Source organism: Microchirus variegatus (genome assembly GCF_963457635.1).
Source record: "Microchirus variegatus genome assembly, chromosome: 5".
Taxonomy (NCBI): Eukaryota; Metazoa; Chordata; class Actinopteri; order Pleuronectiformes; family Soleidae; genus Microchirus; species Microchirus variegatus.
In genome coordinates, this window is record NC_139806.1 from 14,805,139 (window position 1) to 14,823,294 (window position 18,156).

An 18,156-nucleotide genomic window follows, 5' to 3' on the forward strand; every position below is an offset into this window, starting at 1 on the left:
AAGTATTCCACTGATTTCTTAGAGGGTTAGTGGTTGAACTCTGACCCCCTGCACCCCCACCCTCTTCCCCCCTGCTGTGACCCCTATTCTCCCACAGAGATGCAAATTGAGTCATGCTTTTACAGTGAAATGGTTTTTAGTGGCTTTTTCAGTTGAGATCTAAGCTCGTGGGAATGACAAAGGCAGTCAGTCGGTGATCTTGTGTGATATTCATGCCTCTATGAAGGGAAAGAATAGGCTGCTGTGGGCGTGCAATATTTGTCACAGGTTTATTTCTTTTCCTAGCTCGCTCGTGTTAAGTGTATTGATCAATACCTTTGTTTTTTGTTTCACTCCACAGCGCCGTGAAAGAGGACATTTCATCCAAGAACACAGGTCACATGACAGGTACATATCTCTCATTTTAGACTTTAAAATACATGATAAATTCTTTTATATCTGGCAATTTCTTTTAATACTTATTTTGTCCTCTGTTTAGATTTGTGCAGCGATGAAACAGGCAACTCCCTCCCTCTTCAGCTGCACACACTCAAGGAGTTTGAGCAGGTAAGAGCCTTTATTTTGAAAGATCTCAGAGTTGTGTTCCCCTATCACTGTGGCTGAGGCTGATTATGGACTCCACAGGGCCATCGTGTGGATATATGTGTTACTGCATGACTTGATGACCTGATTCAGTGATGTTGCATTCAGAAGCAGACTTTGTCGTCTTTATGTTTTCTAAGGACATTCAGGAAACATAATGAAGCGTACGCACTGTGTGTCTTTAATGAAATACTGTGCGGAAAAGTAGAACACCTGTAGCCAGGGATGGAGAGGGAAAACACCCTGGACTGTCCTGGTGGTTAAAGTCCGCCTCGGGCTACAGCATGGCCTACTTTCTCAATGTTGCACAGTTTGAGTGTTGTAATGATCCCTGAGAACTGTATACTGCAAAAGTGTTGTGCAGATTTGCTGCTGGAAAGTTGCATTTAATAATGTGGAAACTGGAGAAAGTGTGTCCTTTTCAGGACTAAAAATGAAACCGTGTAAGGTGGTTGGAATAAATAGTGTAGCTAATGAGTCCCGAAAGAAATTGACCTTTGAAAAAAAATGTATTCCATTCCAATTCCAATGGATATTTAGTATATGGGCATTTGTGTATTTGTGTCAGACAACTCTAATTCTCTCTAATGAACACACTATAATCATTGAAACAATTTGTGGACATGCAATGGCTCTAACAGACATTTTTCAGTTATTTCTGTCATGCTAAAGTTGCTGTTGGAGGAACATAACATGTCCCACCTACCTTTTAAGTGAATCAGATTCTAATCTAAACAACTGTATGGGTTTAAATCGAATGTTAAATAATTTAACATTAAATAATTTTCTTCTTATTTATTTATTGTTTCAGGACAATGCACATTAATGAACATATACAAAAGTACATGAAAATGCCAGATTATAGCCCAGGGGCTCATTTCCATCTGTAGTCCATTATGGAGTTCTTGTTTTCTTCATTCTCTATTTGGGTATGGAATTCTTTAGGGGAGGTCAGAAACGTTCAAGGAACAATCATTCAATTTTGTTGGTTTAAAAATCCAGATGTGGATCTGGATTCAGGAATTTGTTTTAACTAGTTACTGATGGGAAGTTACAGCACTGTAGAAAAAAAACCCAAAAAAACAGAGAGGTCACACCGTGAAAGCACAGTGGCACCTGCCTTTTCTAAAAACAAGCATGAACAGTGTGAACATGCAGAGGCAATCTGAGTCAGAAATCCCTGATAATCCTGGTGGATTGATACATCGGGAAGCTGGTCGACTGTCAAAGGACATTGTCTTTGTATGCCTGTCGTTCAGTACTGGACCTGTCAGAATCACTGTGTATCAGTGTTCTCTTAGTGTGCAGCAATGTAACCGATGTAATCAATCCACACCAACCCAACCACTGCATCCCACTCAGCACCGAGTCAGAAGATCATTTGCGTTAATCCCTGTAATAGACACCTCACTGAACTACTCCTGAGAGCTGCTGCTAACGCTCCAGACAAAGATTTCACGATTAAAGATTTGATGAAAAGACAACAACTTTCACTGAAAACTCACCTGATACCCAGTGAGTCTTGGGAGGAGCTAACTCAAAGCTGGAGTCACTCTCATGGCTGCTACATGTCACCAACATAACGTGACAGTCCTCTCTCACGAGCATGAGAGTGAGGACGTGGCTGCATGTGCATAAGTCGTTCAAAAACACACTTTATGATCATGATCTAATCCCTGATGTCATATAGAGACTCTGCTTGGCGCCCAGCCTATCTTCTCTCTGAATTATTTAGCAGCAGCAATGTAATGTGACACTTTAATAGCCACACTCACAGAAAGCGTCAATAATGACATAACTGCATAGGTTGCATGTCTCAAACACTGGATATTAACGTGAAACGCGATTTGTGTGTGAGGGATTTTGCTTTTGCTCATAGATCAAATCGTTTAATCGGAGAGAGCCTGTCTCCTTTCTGATTCTTTTTGCTGTTCACTCATCTCTGAGGAACATTCCGGGATTCTCTGCTCTGTGAGATTCAGGACACCTTCCTATTAATAGATCCATGGCTCAGTGGTCTCAGCCAGCTCTCCTATTTCATCTAGCCTCTCACCTGTCTTCCCCACTCCCATCACCAGCTCTGATCACAGGGAGAATCAGTGACACATAATATGACAAATCCTCTAAGGGACTCGGGGTCTGGGTGGAGGACGTGATCATGGAGGTCACTCCAAAATACAAACATTTGTATTTTATTAGATTATATGAATATGATCTACCAAGTGTCTTGGACTGTTCCGATCCATGACAGCCATGTTGTGTTTGTGCTGATAAAGGCCTTGGTGACTGAAACACATTGGCATTGTTTTTAGTGTTAATATGATTTATCCGCTTTATCCTCCACATGAGGGTCACGGGGGGTGCTGCACTAATCTCAGCTGACAAAGGGCGATAAATACTTTTCTTTTCCATTTTACCATCTTGAGTGCCTTAGATTTTTTTTTGGTTTCTCAAACTGAAGAGCACCAGAGGGACATATTATTCACCACACTTGAGTAGCACTTCTGGCATGTTCTTTGTTTGTTTATTGACTGCTCCTCTGGTTAGATGATATGGCTTTAGTTTTAGGCACTCTTGGAAATAAGGGTTCCAAAAGGGTTCCTACCTGGAACCATTTGCTTCTGAAAAGCCCTTTCCCGTAGAAAGGGGTTTTTCAAAGGTTCTTGGTAACACTAATGGTTCCAGTAAGAACCATTTTGATCCAGAGAACCCTTTAAAACCCCTGTCCTGAATAAAGGGTTTTAAAAGGGTTCTTGGTGGAGCCAAAAATGGTTCTCCTATGAGGACAAGCTGAAGAACCTTATATGGTTCTACTTAGCACTTTTATTTCTAAGAGTGTAGTACCCATGCACACACTGGGAGAACATGCAAACTGGAAAGGTCCTCAGTCAGACTAGTTTGTGTCCTGGATTATTGTATAGTATGTCCCCAAAATTAAGCTTACAGTACATAAAAACAGTTTTCCCTTCCTTGATACATTTGTTTTAAGCAGCCTGAGTTAGTTCTAACACCAGAATAAAACAAATCATCATGGAGACAGTCATACCCTCAATGTAACTGAGACTAAATTGCAGTAATTGAGTGTTGTGGTTACATAAGATGGAGGCTGAGACTCTCAGCTGTTCCCTCAACAGGGGTCAATCCCCAGACTCAAGAAAATTAAAGGAAGGATAGGGTAATTTTTTTAATCTGGACATATAGGATTCTTTATCAAGAGAAAGTAGATAACATAAAAACATCAAAAAAGGGATCTTCTCCCTCTCACTTTGTGTCTTTACCTTCCAACAGCTGTGTGTTTTGCAGACGGTGAGATTTGCCTTCATGTCACAAGTGCTTGTGAACCCTGAGCCTTTTTACACCCCCCCCCTCCTGCCCTTCCTCCCTCCCTCCCTCCCTTCCTCCCTCTCTTCTCCCCTTCCACCCATCGTGTCCCTTGGCAGTCTGAAATTCCAGGGATGTCTCCTCCAGTAAGATAAGCTGCTGTCCGGTCCCATAGCCGAGCAGATCTCACCATGGAGCTGAAATGGCTGCATCTCTGACCGCCCGGGCTGCAGAGTCGCCCTCTGCACTGCAAACGCCCTATTAGACTTTAGTGTGTATGTGTGTGTGTGTGTGTGGGTGTGAATGTCTTAGTTTTTGAGTGTGTGTTTTGTAGATGGTATCTCAACGGCCTGTTAGAAGCTGGGATGCTTCTCTGTAAATATTTGTACAGCACTATGCTCTTTTGGAGTAGGAGGTAGCATGTCTAACGGTTGCCTGACTCTAATACAAGGACATGGCAGGACAGCCCATGTCCTTTAAAATGGACTCTGTATTCCCGTACAGCACGGAGACGTCAAAGACGACCGTTTATTTCTGAACTGTACATATACAAACGGACATGTGGAGAAGTGTCGGTGCCCTCTGATGGACATGTCTAACGGTTACCGAACTTTGTCACAGCACCTGAATGACCTGAAGAAGGAGAACTTCAGCCTCAAGCTCCGCATCTACTTCCTGGAGGAGAGGATTCAGCAGAAGTACGAGGAGAGCAGCGAGGATGTTTACCGCACGGTGAGTACAGCGCCCACTGAGTATCTGTTTGACTGCTGATCAATGAGATTATATACTGTAATTGGTCTTCAGTAACATTAACAGACTCATTAATGGTTAGCACTAGTTGATTTGTGCTTTGTTGAACATGTGAGTAGATACTTAATGAGCTGATTTGTGCCTTGTTTATTTAGTGTTACTATTAGATGATAACATTCCCACTTCCAGCTGTACTGATCTGAGGTGATGGGACCGTCATGTGTTTGTTTTATCAAGTGTTTGCCACTTAGGACTATACTAGTTTGTTCAGGAACTTTAAATGTGTGTGTGTGTGTGTGTACCTGGTTTCCAGTCACATTTGTGTTGCAGTGTTTTGTTGTCTCATACTGGGATTTGTGAAGATTGGATGTCTTTTATTAAGACATTTATAAATGAAGTCGTAGCCCACGGCCCAGCAAAATCCAACTGCAGAACTGTGGAGGGCATAAACCTGTGAACCTATATTAAAATCTCAGTTACTCAAACATACTGATTTGTGGCAGAAATGATTAAAAACATGTCTTTAAAGTACCACTTTTAGCTCTAAATCTTTATTATAGATTAAGTCAATATTATTTGACATTTAATAGATTACACAGTTTCAAAAAGTACAATTTATATTATTTTAGTAGTGATCCTGCTGGTCTATTTAAATAGATACATTTGTCCCACTGTGATTTTTATATTATATCACTGCATCGACTTCTGCTGCCAAACAAATGTTTTTTTATAGAGAAGAGTGAGGCAGAAAAAGCAGTTAAAATTTCTGCCTTGGACAGTAAATAGAGCTGCAAAAGCAGTGTGTTGTGTGTATTGTGTGTATTGCGTGTACCGACAAGGTGACCCTGCTCAGCTAATGTCCGTTTACGTGAGCCACTCTGAGCATTTAAAACTCTTCACTCCCATCTTCATTCCAAATCCCTGTCGATAATTGACACGGTATGAGAAAATGATGCAGCTGAACAAGTCCTCCACGTCCAGACTCTTAAAGTCCACAGTTACTGTTTAACTTGCAGCACTGACTGAGTAAAGAGTAAAGTATGGAAGACGACAAAATAACTTGCTGCTGGTGCACTTTTCTATTCACCTGCACAAAACCCTGATCTACACAGAATTGTTTTCTCTGCCAGGCAGAAGTAGTCAAACTGAACCCTCACACATCAGTAACCAATCCTGCTCTAGACTGAGCCGCGGAGCCTCCTACTTCATTTGCATACGACACAGAAATACAGAAATAAATACATGTGTAAATAAATAAACACATAAATAAATCATGCTGTGGCTGAATGTTAATCACCTGTTGTTTTTTTTTTTTATTGGAGACTAAATCGCTGCACCATTGTGTTATCAGACCTGCTGCCGTAGGAACATACTGATCTCTCCCAGACACTATTTATAGAGCAGGCTTGGGTCCACTGATTCATTTAGCACATGTATGCTTACGAGGATCAATATGACACAAGACACAATTTATTACATGGGTTGGTGTGAGTTTGTGTGCGTGCGTGTGCGTGTGTGTGCTTCCTTTCAGGATTTATTGCAGTGGCATTATTTGTGAATGTGTTTGTGTCAGTTCAATACTCGCATTACAAGATAAGATAAGGGTAACACGTTAGATTAGGGAACGCATATTCACCATTAACTAGGTGTTTACTAACATATATAAGTAGCATACTAGCCCTTTATTAGTAACCATGAAGCACGCATTAACCCCTTATTCTACCTCTATTACAAAATTAAGATGTTTCCTACACAAGGTTAAAATGTGCTTAATATTTACCAATAAAGAGCTAGTATGCAACTTAAGCTAAGATACACATTGTTTATCCCTCATCTGGGAAATTACCTGTTACAGTAGCAAGGGGTTAAAGAAAGGTCAAACAGGAAAAAATAGGATAGTCTATGAGCATATGTACAAGTTATTATGATTATGATTTAGGCTTCCCATCTTAAATAAATTGTAGTTGGGATTATTAGGCCCACTTAAACAGAATAATCTGATAGTTTAGTCTCTTTCACTCAGTATTCCCAGAACCTAACAGCACCTGATGGTGAAAGCTTGTTATGTTGGATTTAAAAAACCAGTTCAAAATCCAAAGGTATTTAAGGGCAGGGTCAATATTCATTTTTATTCTGTCTTATTTATATCTGGTGTATTATATGTCCTTTGCTGGCTGTTTGTGTGTCTGCTGGCTATTGTTCTGCAGCTGTTGTTGCACTATTGCCCCCAGGTATATTTTATCTGATTTGACTGGTATCAAATTTGTATAGTATGTATACACAGTACACAGTATACTATGTAAAGCAAACCATCTTGATATATGAGAACCTAAAACAAGTGGATTCTTGTTTGTTTTATTTCGTTTTTTACTTGAAAATGATAATGTGAGTTAATGTTAAAGGTCCAGTGTGTAAGTGAGCGAACTCATCAAGGAACTACAGTACTCTGGCCTTCACATACCAGATATTAATGTTAGTTATTGGAAAGCTCACATTCTAACAGTATTGTCTGTTCAGGCTCCTGCAGAAACAAGATGGCCACCTCTGCAAAGAAAGACCCTTTGCCTAAAGTACATATGACAGGCCTGTGTTCAGGCTATGAAGTGATTATACACTATTATACATATATGTTCAATTTCTGCAATTACACACTAGACCTTTAAGAGACAGTACAAGATATTAATCTTATTTCCATAATAAAACAGAATGGTTATACCTGTGTGTGATATACTGATGTATGATGAATCAGTGCAGTCATCTTTCTCCTCCTTCACTGAACGGTTATTATTGAACCTGTTGCTGTGGCCCAACAGGCCAAGAGGGACAGGAATAGCAGGTGCACTGTGATGGGGGGTCTGACTGTCTATATTTAGAGTTGTTTTCAAGATGTCTCGCTTACTGTAAACCCGCTTTAACACAGACGGAGAAATGCATGGGCATCTCACACGTGTGCTACATTATTTGTTGTTGAAGCATTTTGGATTAGCAGGTGCTATGATTAGCTTTGCAGAATGGTACACATGCTGCACCTAAGGCAGCAACTAGTGATTATTTACATAACTGATTAATCCAGTTCTGGTTTGGTCTATGAACTGTCAGAAAAAGGTGAAAAATGTTGATCAGTGTTTCCCCAAATGACGATGTTCTTGAACGTCTTGTTTTGTCCTCAAACCAAAATTATTCCATTTAATTGACGACTAATTTAGTAATCTGCTGTATTGAAGAGTACAGTGCTTTATGGTCATATATACATATGGTCATAGGTTGGTCTCAGTCTACACTTAGAAATAAGGGTTGCAAAAGGGTCCTTCTACAAGGGCTGAGGTTCTACCTGGAACCATTTGCTTCTGAAAAACCCTTTCCTGAAAAAAAAGGGGTTTTCAAGGGTTCTTGGTAACACTAATGGTTCCAGTAAGAACCATTTTGATCCAGAGAACCCTTTAAAACCCCTGTCCTGAATAAAGGGTTTTCAAAGGGTTCTTGGTGGAACCCTCCAAAAGGGTTCCAGGCGGAGCCTTTATAAAAAATATTCTACCTGGAGCCAAAACGTTTTCTCCTATGAGGACAAGCCAAAGAACCTTATATGGTTCTCCTTATCACTTTTATTTCTCAGAGTCTAAGAGGGTTACTGCACGTGTAGGGACAAGGACAGTGGGAGGACAACAGACTTGATCATGCATGTCCAACATTTCTAGCAGGGAGACAAATCCAAGCTGCACTAACACACTGTTGGTGGCTGAAGCAATAACAGCAATTATCTGATCTGAGTCCATCACTCAGACTGACAGATAAACTGTCCTCTCTCTAAGGTCAGAATGGAAAGAATGGGCACCATCATTCCCCCCTGTTTAAATCTTCTAATCCAGTTTAAGAGTCCTGATTGGCCCGCAAATGTCCCCCCACGGAGTCGAGCAGGTAAACAAACTGCAGAGTTTAGCCTTTTGGTCTCTGAGTACTGAGTATCTGAGCTGCCTCCGAGTCCCCCAGCTCTAAATATACCAGCCATGACAGCACGGTCAGATGCTAATGATACACAACACCCCCACCAGCCGTGATTCACTCAGCAAAGACACCAGAGGATGAGAGGATTCAGACCAACGCAGTGAACATAAAAGTATGCAGAACAGGAAGAGCAACATGCGTTTTACCTACAGATGTATTATCCTAGTTAAGATTTTTAGGTATTTTGTCTGTGTAGTATAGGGCATTTATATTACACATTAGACATATTCAGTTGGTTTATTGTAAGGATGGGAATCAGTATCGGTATCTGTAGCTATATCGGTCCAATATTGGTCAAATTCACTGGATGGGACAGATAAACATGTAGACTCCGATGCAATCCACAAATCCTACATATATCACGTTTCACTATCCACAGTCCGTAAAAATACGAATAAAAGTCAGTAAAAGCATTTTAGCTGAGTCATCTTTGGATTTTTTTTATTACTTCTTTGTTGGAGAACAATATTAGTTACACAGTAGGAGAATTATGTCTTTGAAATGACTCGGCACAAATGTTTTGTAAACGTTCATAAACGGTCTAAAATGACTGTATCAGAATAATATCACTATTGGTATTGGACATAAAAAAGTGGTATCGTCCCATCATTAGTATATTGTATTTGTACAAACACAGTGAAACTATAAAATGTCCGAGTTGGCGTAGATTCAGTCCTGATGTGATACATTTGATAACTTCCAATATCATGGCTTATGTACAGGGTTCTCCTTTCAAACGTCTCATAGCCACAGTCCTGATTGTGTGAAAAGAAATGTGGGTGGGTGAATCATTTCTTCGTCTACTAAGACACTTTGTACTTGTCACAGATGGCACTGTGAGTAAAAAGCCTCCCCAGAACACCATTGCTATTTGTATTTGAAAGCTTTGTACCAGATGTAGTGGATATAATGATAAGTTATGCAGGTTAACTTGCAGAGTTTACTTTCATTTTTTTTCATTCAAAACGGGTTATGAATGAGCATGTGGACAAATAATATGCTGAGAACTTATGGTGGTGGTGCACAGACAAACTGGGGAGATTTAATGATGATGATGATTGACTGACTTCACTGCTCGTCTCTGTCTGTTGCAGAACATCGAGCTGAAAGTGGAAGTAGAGAGCTTGAAGCAGGAGCTCCAGGAAAAACAGCAGCTTCTGGACAAAGCCCTGTATGTATTAATACTAATCCTTTCCTCCTAAACGAACACGCCTCAGTCTGTCCGTGTGACCTCAGTGTCAGAACGATGAAAGTCTCCTGTCAGTCTAACCGCAGACGAGAGCAACAACGACACTGTGTATATATACATCCCGTTATATCATTGTGTTCTTCATGCAGTATATAGAGTGTATATATCAGTGCAGGCATGTACACAACTCTCTGCAGTGGGTTAAGATATTTATAACACAGATGAATTATCTGCTGTGTTTCCTCACCCAGAGATTAGCTGGGATTCTCTACATGGTCACGTTTCAAGTGTTGTTTAATTGTTTTCATTGCAGAACAACCTGCTGACTAGGATTGTTTAGAATCTTTACGACTAAAACTGTGAGAGATGCTCGTTAAAGGTCATGCTTGGTGAACTTTAAATTCATCAGCATCATTTGCAAAAAAGATACACAGGCTCTTATTACTTGTCTCTATTTTAGTCGCTGTTGTCGCTCCCTTCCTGCGCATCCTTTAGTGGTTTTATGTTGCAGGATGTGAAAAAACTGACTTTGTGCTACACTCACATATTTTTTTTTTCTTTACCTTTCAAGGCTTACAACAAGCTCCTGTAAAAGCTACACGTCTGCATATGTTTGATGAAAAACACATTTGAGTTGTTTTTTGTTTTAGTCCACAAATCTCACATGATGCAACTTATTGGTGGAGTTTGTCGTTATCATGGAAATGTTTATCTGTAACTGCAGATTTTTTTTAGCATTAACACCATCATTTCCTTTTCTGCACATATAACAAAAACACAAACTACATTCTTGGAAATAAGGGTTCCAAAAGGGTTCTTCTACAAGGGCTCAGGTTCTACCTGGAACCATTTGCTTCTGAAGAACCCTTTACAGAAGAGAGGGTTTTTCAAGGGTTCTTGGTAACACTAATGGTTCCAGTAAGAACCACTTTGATCCAGAGAACCCTTTAAAAGCCCTTTCCTGAATAAAGGGTTTTAAAAGGGTTCCAGGTGGAACCTTTATAAAAAAAAAGTACTACATGGAGCCAAAAAGGGTTCTCCTATGAGGACAAGCTGAAGAACCTTATATGGTTCTACTTGGCACTTTTATTTCTAAGAGTGTACAATAGGTTGGACTCATGACTAGGTGCTGATAAGTCGTTTGCAATTGGTTTATGAGCTGGGAGTTTTTCGGTCGTTTTTTTATATGAATTTTTCCTTTGCTCTGAGTTGAATTTTTAATGGCTGTTCCCATCAGTTTATTCAGATTATTATATATTATATTATTATATTAAATACACTGTTTGGGAAATTTACAAAAAATGTACCTTTGAAGATTGACAGGAATGTATGCCCTCATCCCTAAATGGAAAACCATCATAAATTAGATGTATGTAGATAAGACAACATATTCTCTCTTGCTAAAACAGCTGACTTCTCACACTGGTGCTGTAAACCCAGACTGAAGATCTCGTCCTCTACGCATACATGACACTTGTCCATGAGACAGACATCTGCATTACTCAGGCTGGTTCAGAATATCTCAGTTATTTGAGCTGTTGCATGTGGTGGACAGAGTTAAAAATGTATGTCGAGAGCGTCTAGAACGGGAGTCATGGGCGACAGAGCGGCGTGTGCCATTCTGGGACAGGGAATTCTGGGATTGTTGGTGGACTAAGTGATGTAGACAGATGCTTGCACAGTCGGATTCCAAAGACGTGAGAGAAACACTTCACGTCAAGAGCCGCAGTTGTTGGAGAAGACAAAGAAACAGGATGTTTTAAGGCATCAAATATTCATCATGCATTTATGACTTCACCGGGGTGGTGCAGCTAATGATTTACCACAAAAAATACATCCATTCAACCTTCACTTAAGTAATATGAGTGTCTGGGTAAAACTAGGGCTGAACAATTAATCGTAATTTTAATGAAATCGCAATATGGCCTACTGCAATTTTCAAATCACAGGAGGCTTAATATTGGTGCAAAAATTGGCGCAAAATGTGTGTCAGCATATAATTTTAGATGAATTATCTGCACAAATATCACACAGTTATCGTTTTAAATATGTTTTTTGAATGAAAATGAGAATAATGATGTAAAAATTACCAATTCCTATCATATCCTATTGTTCAGCCCTATTTAAAACCTTTTTCACTACTGCCGAATCATGAACATCATCATGAGTATCTGACTGATTCCTCTTATTGTTTGGTTTTGTCGTCCTGTTTGAACGCCTTTTATGTGTAAGCATACTGGGAAAGTCAAATCCCTTGTCTGTGAACTCCTAAAGTTGTGATTCTGATGTGGTGACCACGTCTCTCTCTTCGCTAGCACATCAGCAGAGAGCTTGACCAATCACAATGAAGCAGAGGTGCAGAGAAGATGTCGGGAGAGACAGCAGGAAATCGATCACATGCAGCAAGTGCTCGAGACCAAGATCCAGCTCCTGCAGGAGGTCAGTCCACGTCGTTCACCGCTGTTTAAAGTGACGCCAAGCTTCCTCTGACTTTTCAAATCATAACCACTTCACTTGTGTGTGTGTGTGTGTGTTATCAGGAGGCCCAGCTCGCACGCAGCGAGACAGAGCGAATGGTCTCACTGGCTGGATCACACTCCCACGCCTCTGTCCTCTCCCTAGACAACCCTATGGAGGACATCCCAGAGGATGAGAGCCCTCCAAGCATCCTGTCGCCATCCAGCACCAACAAAGACAGGTGCAAAAAAAAAAAGAAATCATAAAATCTACAATATCCTATTACGACTGGTTATAAAATCAGTTTAATCCTGGGAAAATGGGTTTCAGTGGGAATGTGTTTAATATGGCATTAACTTCTGGATCATATGATTGCAATGTATGCAGGTTTGTATTGGTTTTGGCTGCGATCAGCATTAATGGGTTGGCAAGACCCAGGGGAAGGAGCTAAATTTGTATTTGCAGCAATGCATTGTTTGCACTATAATGCACATTCATCTTCTGCCCGTTAGCGATTAGTGTTTGCAGCCAATGTTAACAGCGTGGGATAGCGCCCAATTTTCTGTGTTTTATCAGATCAAGTGAACGATTGATTGAACAAGGGACGAAAGTTAAAGATAGAAAAAAAGTTACTGAGGCATGGTGCCGTTTTCTTCTTCCTCTGAGTCCCAATTCACGCACAGGTGTCACAGTCATGAATAAACACCACAGTCAACAGCAATGGTGTTAATTGCCCTTTTTAGCAGCTTTACCTGAGTTCAAAGATTCAATTTTAATGTGAAAGAGGCTCTAGTGTCACTGACTTTTTCTCTGCTTCTCTCTGTCTGTGTTCAGGTTAATAGAGGATCTGACCAAAGAGCTTTGCTCCAAAGAAGCTCTCATCATGGAGCTCAGCGGAGAGAAGACGACGCTCACACTCAGGGTGGGAGAGCTGGAGGGACAAGTGCAGGAGCTGTCTTCATCTCTGCTCCAGAAGGACAAGGATGTGGAAGTACGGATGTGCCCCTTTTAAATGACAACTAACAAACAAAGAGACTTCCTTTGTGTAACCTGGGGAAGTCTTTTTACATATAATTTCTCCTTTATCTATATGTGAGTTATATCAGCAAAGAAGACACGCTTTCATTATCTCTGCGTTCTTCTGGACCGACATGATTTTCTGGTCAGACAGGCTCCTGGTGCAGCATATGTGACATTCCTCTGCCTTTTTTTAAACAGCTATTCATGTAGGTCACAGTTTACACGCCCAAACCACTATTGAAATAAACACAGATGCTTATGAAAGTACTGACATACTCACGCACGCCAAAAATAAACCCCATAACATGAGGTCATCTGATTAAACCATTAACTTCATATCAGTGAAAATGTACGCCACAGTTCAAAGGTTTGGGGTCTCCTATACCATTTTTGTTGTGTTTTCCATTAAAACATACACTTTTATTCATCAAAAGAGTTGCAAAATGAATAGAAAATATAGTCAAGACATCGACAAGATTAGGAATAATGATTTTTATTCAAAATAATAAACTTTGCTTTCGTCAAAGAACCAGCAAAACTGTTTTCAGCTGTGCTAACATCATTGCACAAGGGTTTTCTAATCATCCAATAGCCTTCTAACACGATAAGCAAATACAATGTACCATTAGAACACTGGAGATGGGCCTCTATACACCTATGTACATATTCCATTAAAAACCAGACGTTTGCAGCTAGAATAGTCGTTTACCACATTAACAATGTATAGAGTGTATTTATGATTCATTTAATGTTATATTCATTGAAAAAAAAAGTGCTTCCCCCATAAATCTTAAGATAGATTATAATAATATATGTTGTCATTTCTATGTTAGTACATACAGTAGATTTATACTCTCCCCTCTCTCATTTTTTAAACAGTTCTATCAGGAGGAACTTGGTCAAGAGCGTCTGCGTATCGAAGAGGAAATGCAGGTACGTGAATCCCTGAGCTGGATCACTTCAGTTATTGTAAATAAAACATCTTTTCCCCTCTTTGTTCTACCACGTGTTATACCACAGTCTTTCACAGAGTGTCAGAGCAGCATCACTGTAGAGCTGCAGAGCACTTCATTGGACACACTCTGCCTCCTAATGGAGAAGTGACACATAGCATAGGTTTTTTGAGGAGCTGATGACTTTAAATATAACATAATGTGTGTGGTACAGTGCAAATACACCCATGGATAATTTACTGACCAAGCTGAAAGACAAAAATAAATTCGTAGTGGAACAACGTCGAAAATGCTGCACATTTTTCTGGATCAATATTTGAGTTGAATTATGATTAAAAACAGAGCGGAGGAGGAGGAGCAGAATACAAACAGAGCATGATGACTTATAATACAACATTCCAATTTACCCCAAATCTGCTTGTCTTTGGACTGTGAGAGGAAACCAGAGAATCTGGAAAAAATATAATACACCGAAAAAAGAAAAGAGCAGCATACTGTTGGAATAATCTATTTACCAGATTTTTAAAGATGACAAAAAGTGACAAAGACACTTCTTTTCCCTCAGGCTGCCCAATCAAAAAACCCAAAGTGAACTAGTGTGCAGGAATATGCTGCTTGTTTGTGATGCTCGGCAACAGTCAAGTCAGTTCGGTTGAGAATCTATTTAGTGTTGGTGGAGCCGAATAATTGATTCAATGAAAAAACAAACAGTCTGTTGTAGCTCCTCACTGTCAATAGAAATAACAGACTCACACTCTCTCTGGCGATGGTGCTTAGTTAGCTTAGCTTAGCTTCTGCTGAGTGTTTTCATCCTAGCAAAATCAATGCAACAGAAGCGTCATTTTATTATAGATAAAAGAACTGACCGTCAACACTGTCATGGTCAAAAGTAGACAGTACAGACCAATAATACATATTGTGCAGCTAGAACTAACATTTAGAGCAGGAGCACGACAGTGACAGAGATGATCACACCTCTAGTGGATGGATTATGACGTGATGCTCCCAGTGAGAGTATTTATTTCATCACTGTAAGTGTCACGATCTCATTACATTTACAGGCTTCACCTGCACTGACATCCCGAGGGACATATGTCTCCCCAGCTACATAATGAATCTGCAAATGAGGATTGGTCATTACCCAGAGAGCAGCTCTCTATCTCTCACTCTCTCTCTCTCTCTCTCTCACCCAGAGTAATAAACCATAACAGTAACTGTAGCATAACCTGTGTAGTGTTGGCTCATGTTATTTGTCTATGGCCCGGACGTGTGTCGCAGTGTTTGTTGCCAGTATATTTGTTGTCCTCGATGTTTTAACTTGTAAATCAGGTTGGGATGAAGTATGTAAATGTGCTCGCCAGGCACAGGCGCAGGCTCACTGCTCTGATTGTGGACGCCAATCAAAACACTTTGTACAATGATGGACATGTGCACTGTTTATGAAAGACAGGTAGTCACTAAGGGAACAGTGGGGCTTTTTGTATTATTATATTATATTATAATTTGCATAGCGTGGAAAAACATGCAGCTTTAACATGAGTGCAGCAAGGAGTCATGTTTGTTTCTATGATAGTTGAATGTGTTGGATTTGGAATTGTTGGAGCAGTCGTGTAGGACTTTTGACTTTGTAAAACAAAAATATAACAAAAAATGTAGTTATAGGACTATATATATGTATATAAAGTGTTGATATATGTTCTACAAAGAGCTACATTTGCAACTTCTCACAGAGATCAAGTAAGGATCTCTCTATTTGTGTGTGTGTGTGCGCCTGGTATTCCTTATGTTGTGGGGACATAAATCTGTTAACACAGTCACATTATGGGGACTTGTCTCCCTTATGGGGACTTGACTTTTGTCCCCATAACATAAATGACTACCTTTTAAGGTGAAGACATGTTGAGCTGAGGCTGAGGTCAGGGTTAGTTCAAGGTTAGGGTCAGGGTTCAGATTAGGCCAGTAGTAATTATGGTTAACCCTAGAACACCATTGCCAGGTGAAATGGTTTTCACCCGAGCAAATACATTTATGTGAAATTTTTTGTTCCCAAATTCCTAATTTACCAGTAATTTTGGAGCATTTTTATATGGTCCCCTCATGATGCTTTTAACCCACATGACACAGTTTAAAATAAAAGAACACTACTCAAATGTGTCATGTATTGTCATGTTTTGATATATTTAGATGACAAGTACTTTTTATTGGGTGTATTTATTATCTCGGGTAAAAATCACCAGTGTTAGTGATGGTGTTTTGAATTTGAGCGATAGTGTTCTAGGGTTAAGGTCAGAGTGTCCAGTCTCCAGGAAATGAATGTCAGTCAATGCAATGTCCTCTGAAGTCATGGAAACCTGTGTGTGGGTGTGTGTGTGTGTGTATGTGTGGGGACACATTCCCATGGGGTGCCCTCTTTCATATGTGATGCAAGCATCTTACTGGTTGGCAGTTTCGTGGCTCTGGTTTCAGCGGGGTTGTCGATAGGTCAGGTTGACCTTAACACAATCTGTGACCCTGATGCAGATGTATCAAGTTGTGTCGTTTCAGACCGACGCCCACCACAAAAATGGACACCGCTGTCCATCTTAATTAGTTCTGGCGCAGACACCACAGCCATTAAGAACAAAAAATCTATGTCTGGGAAAAAACCAAGACGCAGGATTGATTGTTAAACTTTTTTTGAAATGTACTTCATGACGTAGACATGTGTAAACATTCAATTGAGCACAGAGCAGCTCAGCACTGGTTTCTCATCGCATTTTCCTTTTCTCTGGCTTCTTCTCACAGTCCAAAGACGTGTAGATTTGGATTAGGTTAGCTGAAGAAGTAGGTGTTAGTGTGTGTGGGAATTGTTGTGTGTCTCTGTATGTTGCCATTGTATTACCGCCCAGGGTAAACCCATAGAACAAATATATAAGCATATGGTAGTCTCCTGGTTTGCTGGCTGACTTTATTGAACATTCACCTAGGAGCAACTCCACTAATGGAAATCTATTGGAAAATTGCCTACTTCTCACATTTTCTGAGGAAGTAAAGGGGACAAATTATGCAAAATCAGCTTTTTAATAATTTAAATCCTGATATTTGGGACTCTGGAGGCCCTATAAGTCAAACACGACATTGACTTCCGCGCTCATTGGGACTCAATTCCTGGCATTGTTGTCTCGTGGAGCTTTGCTTTGTTTTTTTTTGTTTTTTTATAAAGAGATGCTACTAAACAGAGCATTCTAAACAGGGCTGTTTTGGCAGGGTGATTGAACTGCTGTGGTGCTTCATCCTTATTACCATCCTTAGGTATTTTGACTAAAGCATGTCACAGACATGTTCATTAGGACACCAGGGAACTAGTTTAACTTGGCGAAAATTTTATTTTCATTTTCCTCCTGGTTGGCAGTTTCGTGGCTTTAACTCCTTTAAATTTCCATTAAAGGAGTAATTGTATACTCTATTTAATAGAGTATACAATTACTCCTTTAATGGTCTCAATCGCTATTTACATGCCAATGAAAGCTGTAAATGATGTTCTTATTCAGAGGATAAAGCCCAGCACATATGAGTGGACACCCACATCATCCAGTAGGTGCCTGATTGCAGGTGATATCTGTGAACATCAGGTTGCAAACACTGTCATGGTGCTGGATTGGTTCCAGCTGCCTTTGTAACACTCAAAGAATAATAAATTACTTTTTTAAATTCAGCTGGATTCCTCTTACATTCAGTATATTGTTATACATCTGCCTTAAAGAAAATGACTTCAAATTAGACTTCAAATAATCAATAATGGAGGACCACAAAGCAGACCTTTGGACCTACGACTGTGACTCACACGTCGATGTCGGTGTGCGAGATCACTCTGTCCCTGAAACAAAGGAAGTGCTTTGAGGG

General features: G+C 40.1%; 1 protein-coding gene across 10 annotated transcripts in view; it reads left to right on the forward strand.

Moving 5' to 3' along the window:
* The first annotated feature begins 4,079 nt into the window (after positions 1–4,079).
* The window catches only part of LOC310927606 (myomegalin-like), a 38,904-nt gene continuing 24,827 nt past the window's right edge, over positions 4,080–18,156 (forward strand). For 8 of the 10 annotated variants that reach the window (XM_083889940.1, XM_083889945.1, XM_083889943.1 and 5 more), the window contains exons 1-6: positions 4,080–4,635; positions 9,750–9,826; positions 12,160–12,283; positions 12,385–12,542; positions 13,136–13,292; positions 14,201–14,254. In XM_083889940.1, the coding sequence (XP_083746066.1) occupies positions 4,489–4,635; positions 9,750–9,826; positions 12,160–12,283; positions 12,385–12,542; positions 13,136–13,292; positions 14,201–14,254 (717 nt within the window). In that variant the 5' untranslated portion in view covers positions 4,080–4,488. Of the gene's footprint in view, positions 4,636–8,462; positions 8,569–9,749; positions 9,827–12,159; positions 12,284–12,384; positions 12,543–13,135; positions 13,293–14,200; positions 14,255–18,156 lie in introns of all 10 variants that reach the window. The other 2 variants (XM_083889948.1, XM_083889949.1) reach the window with 2 other exon arrangements.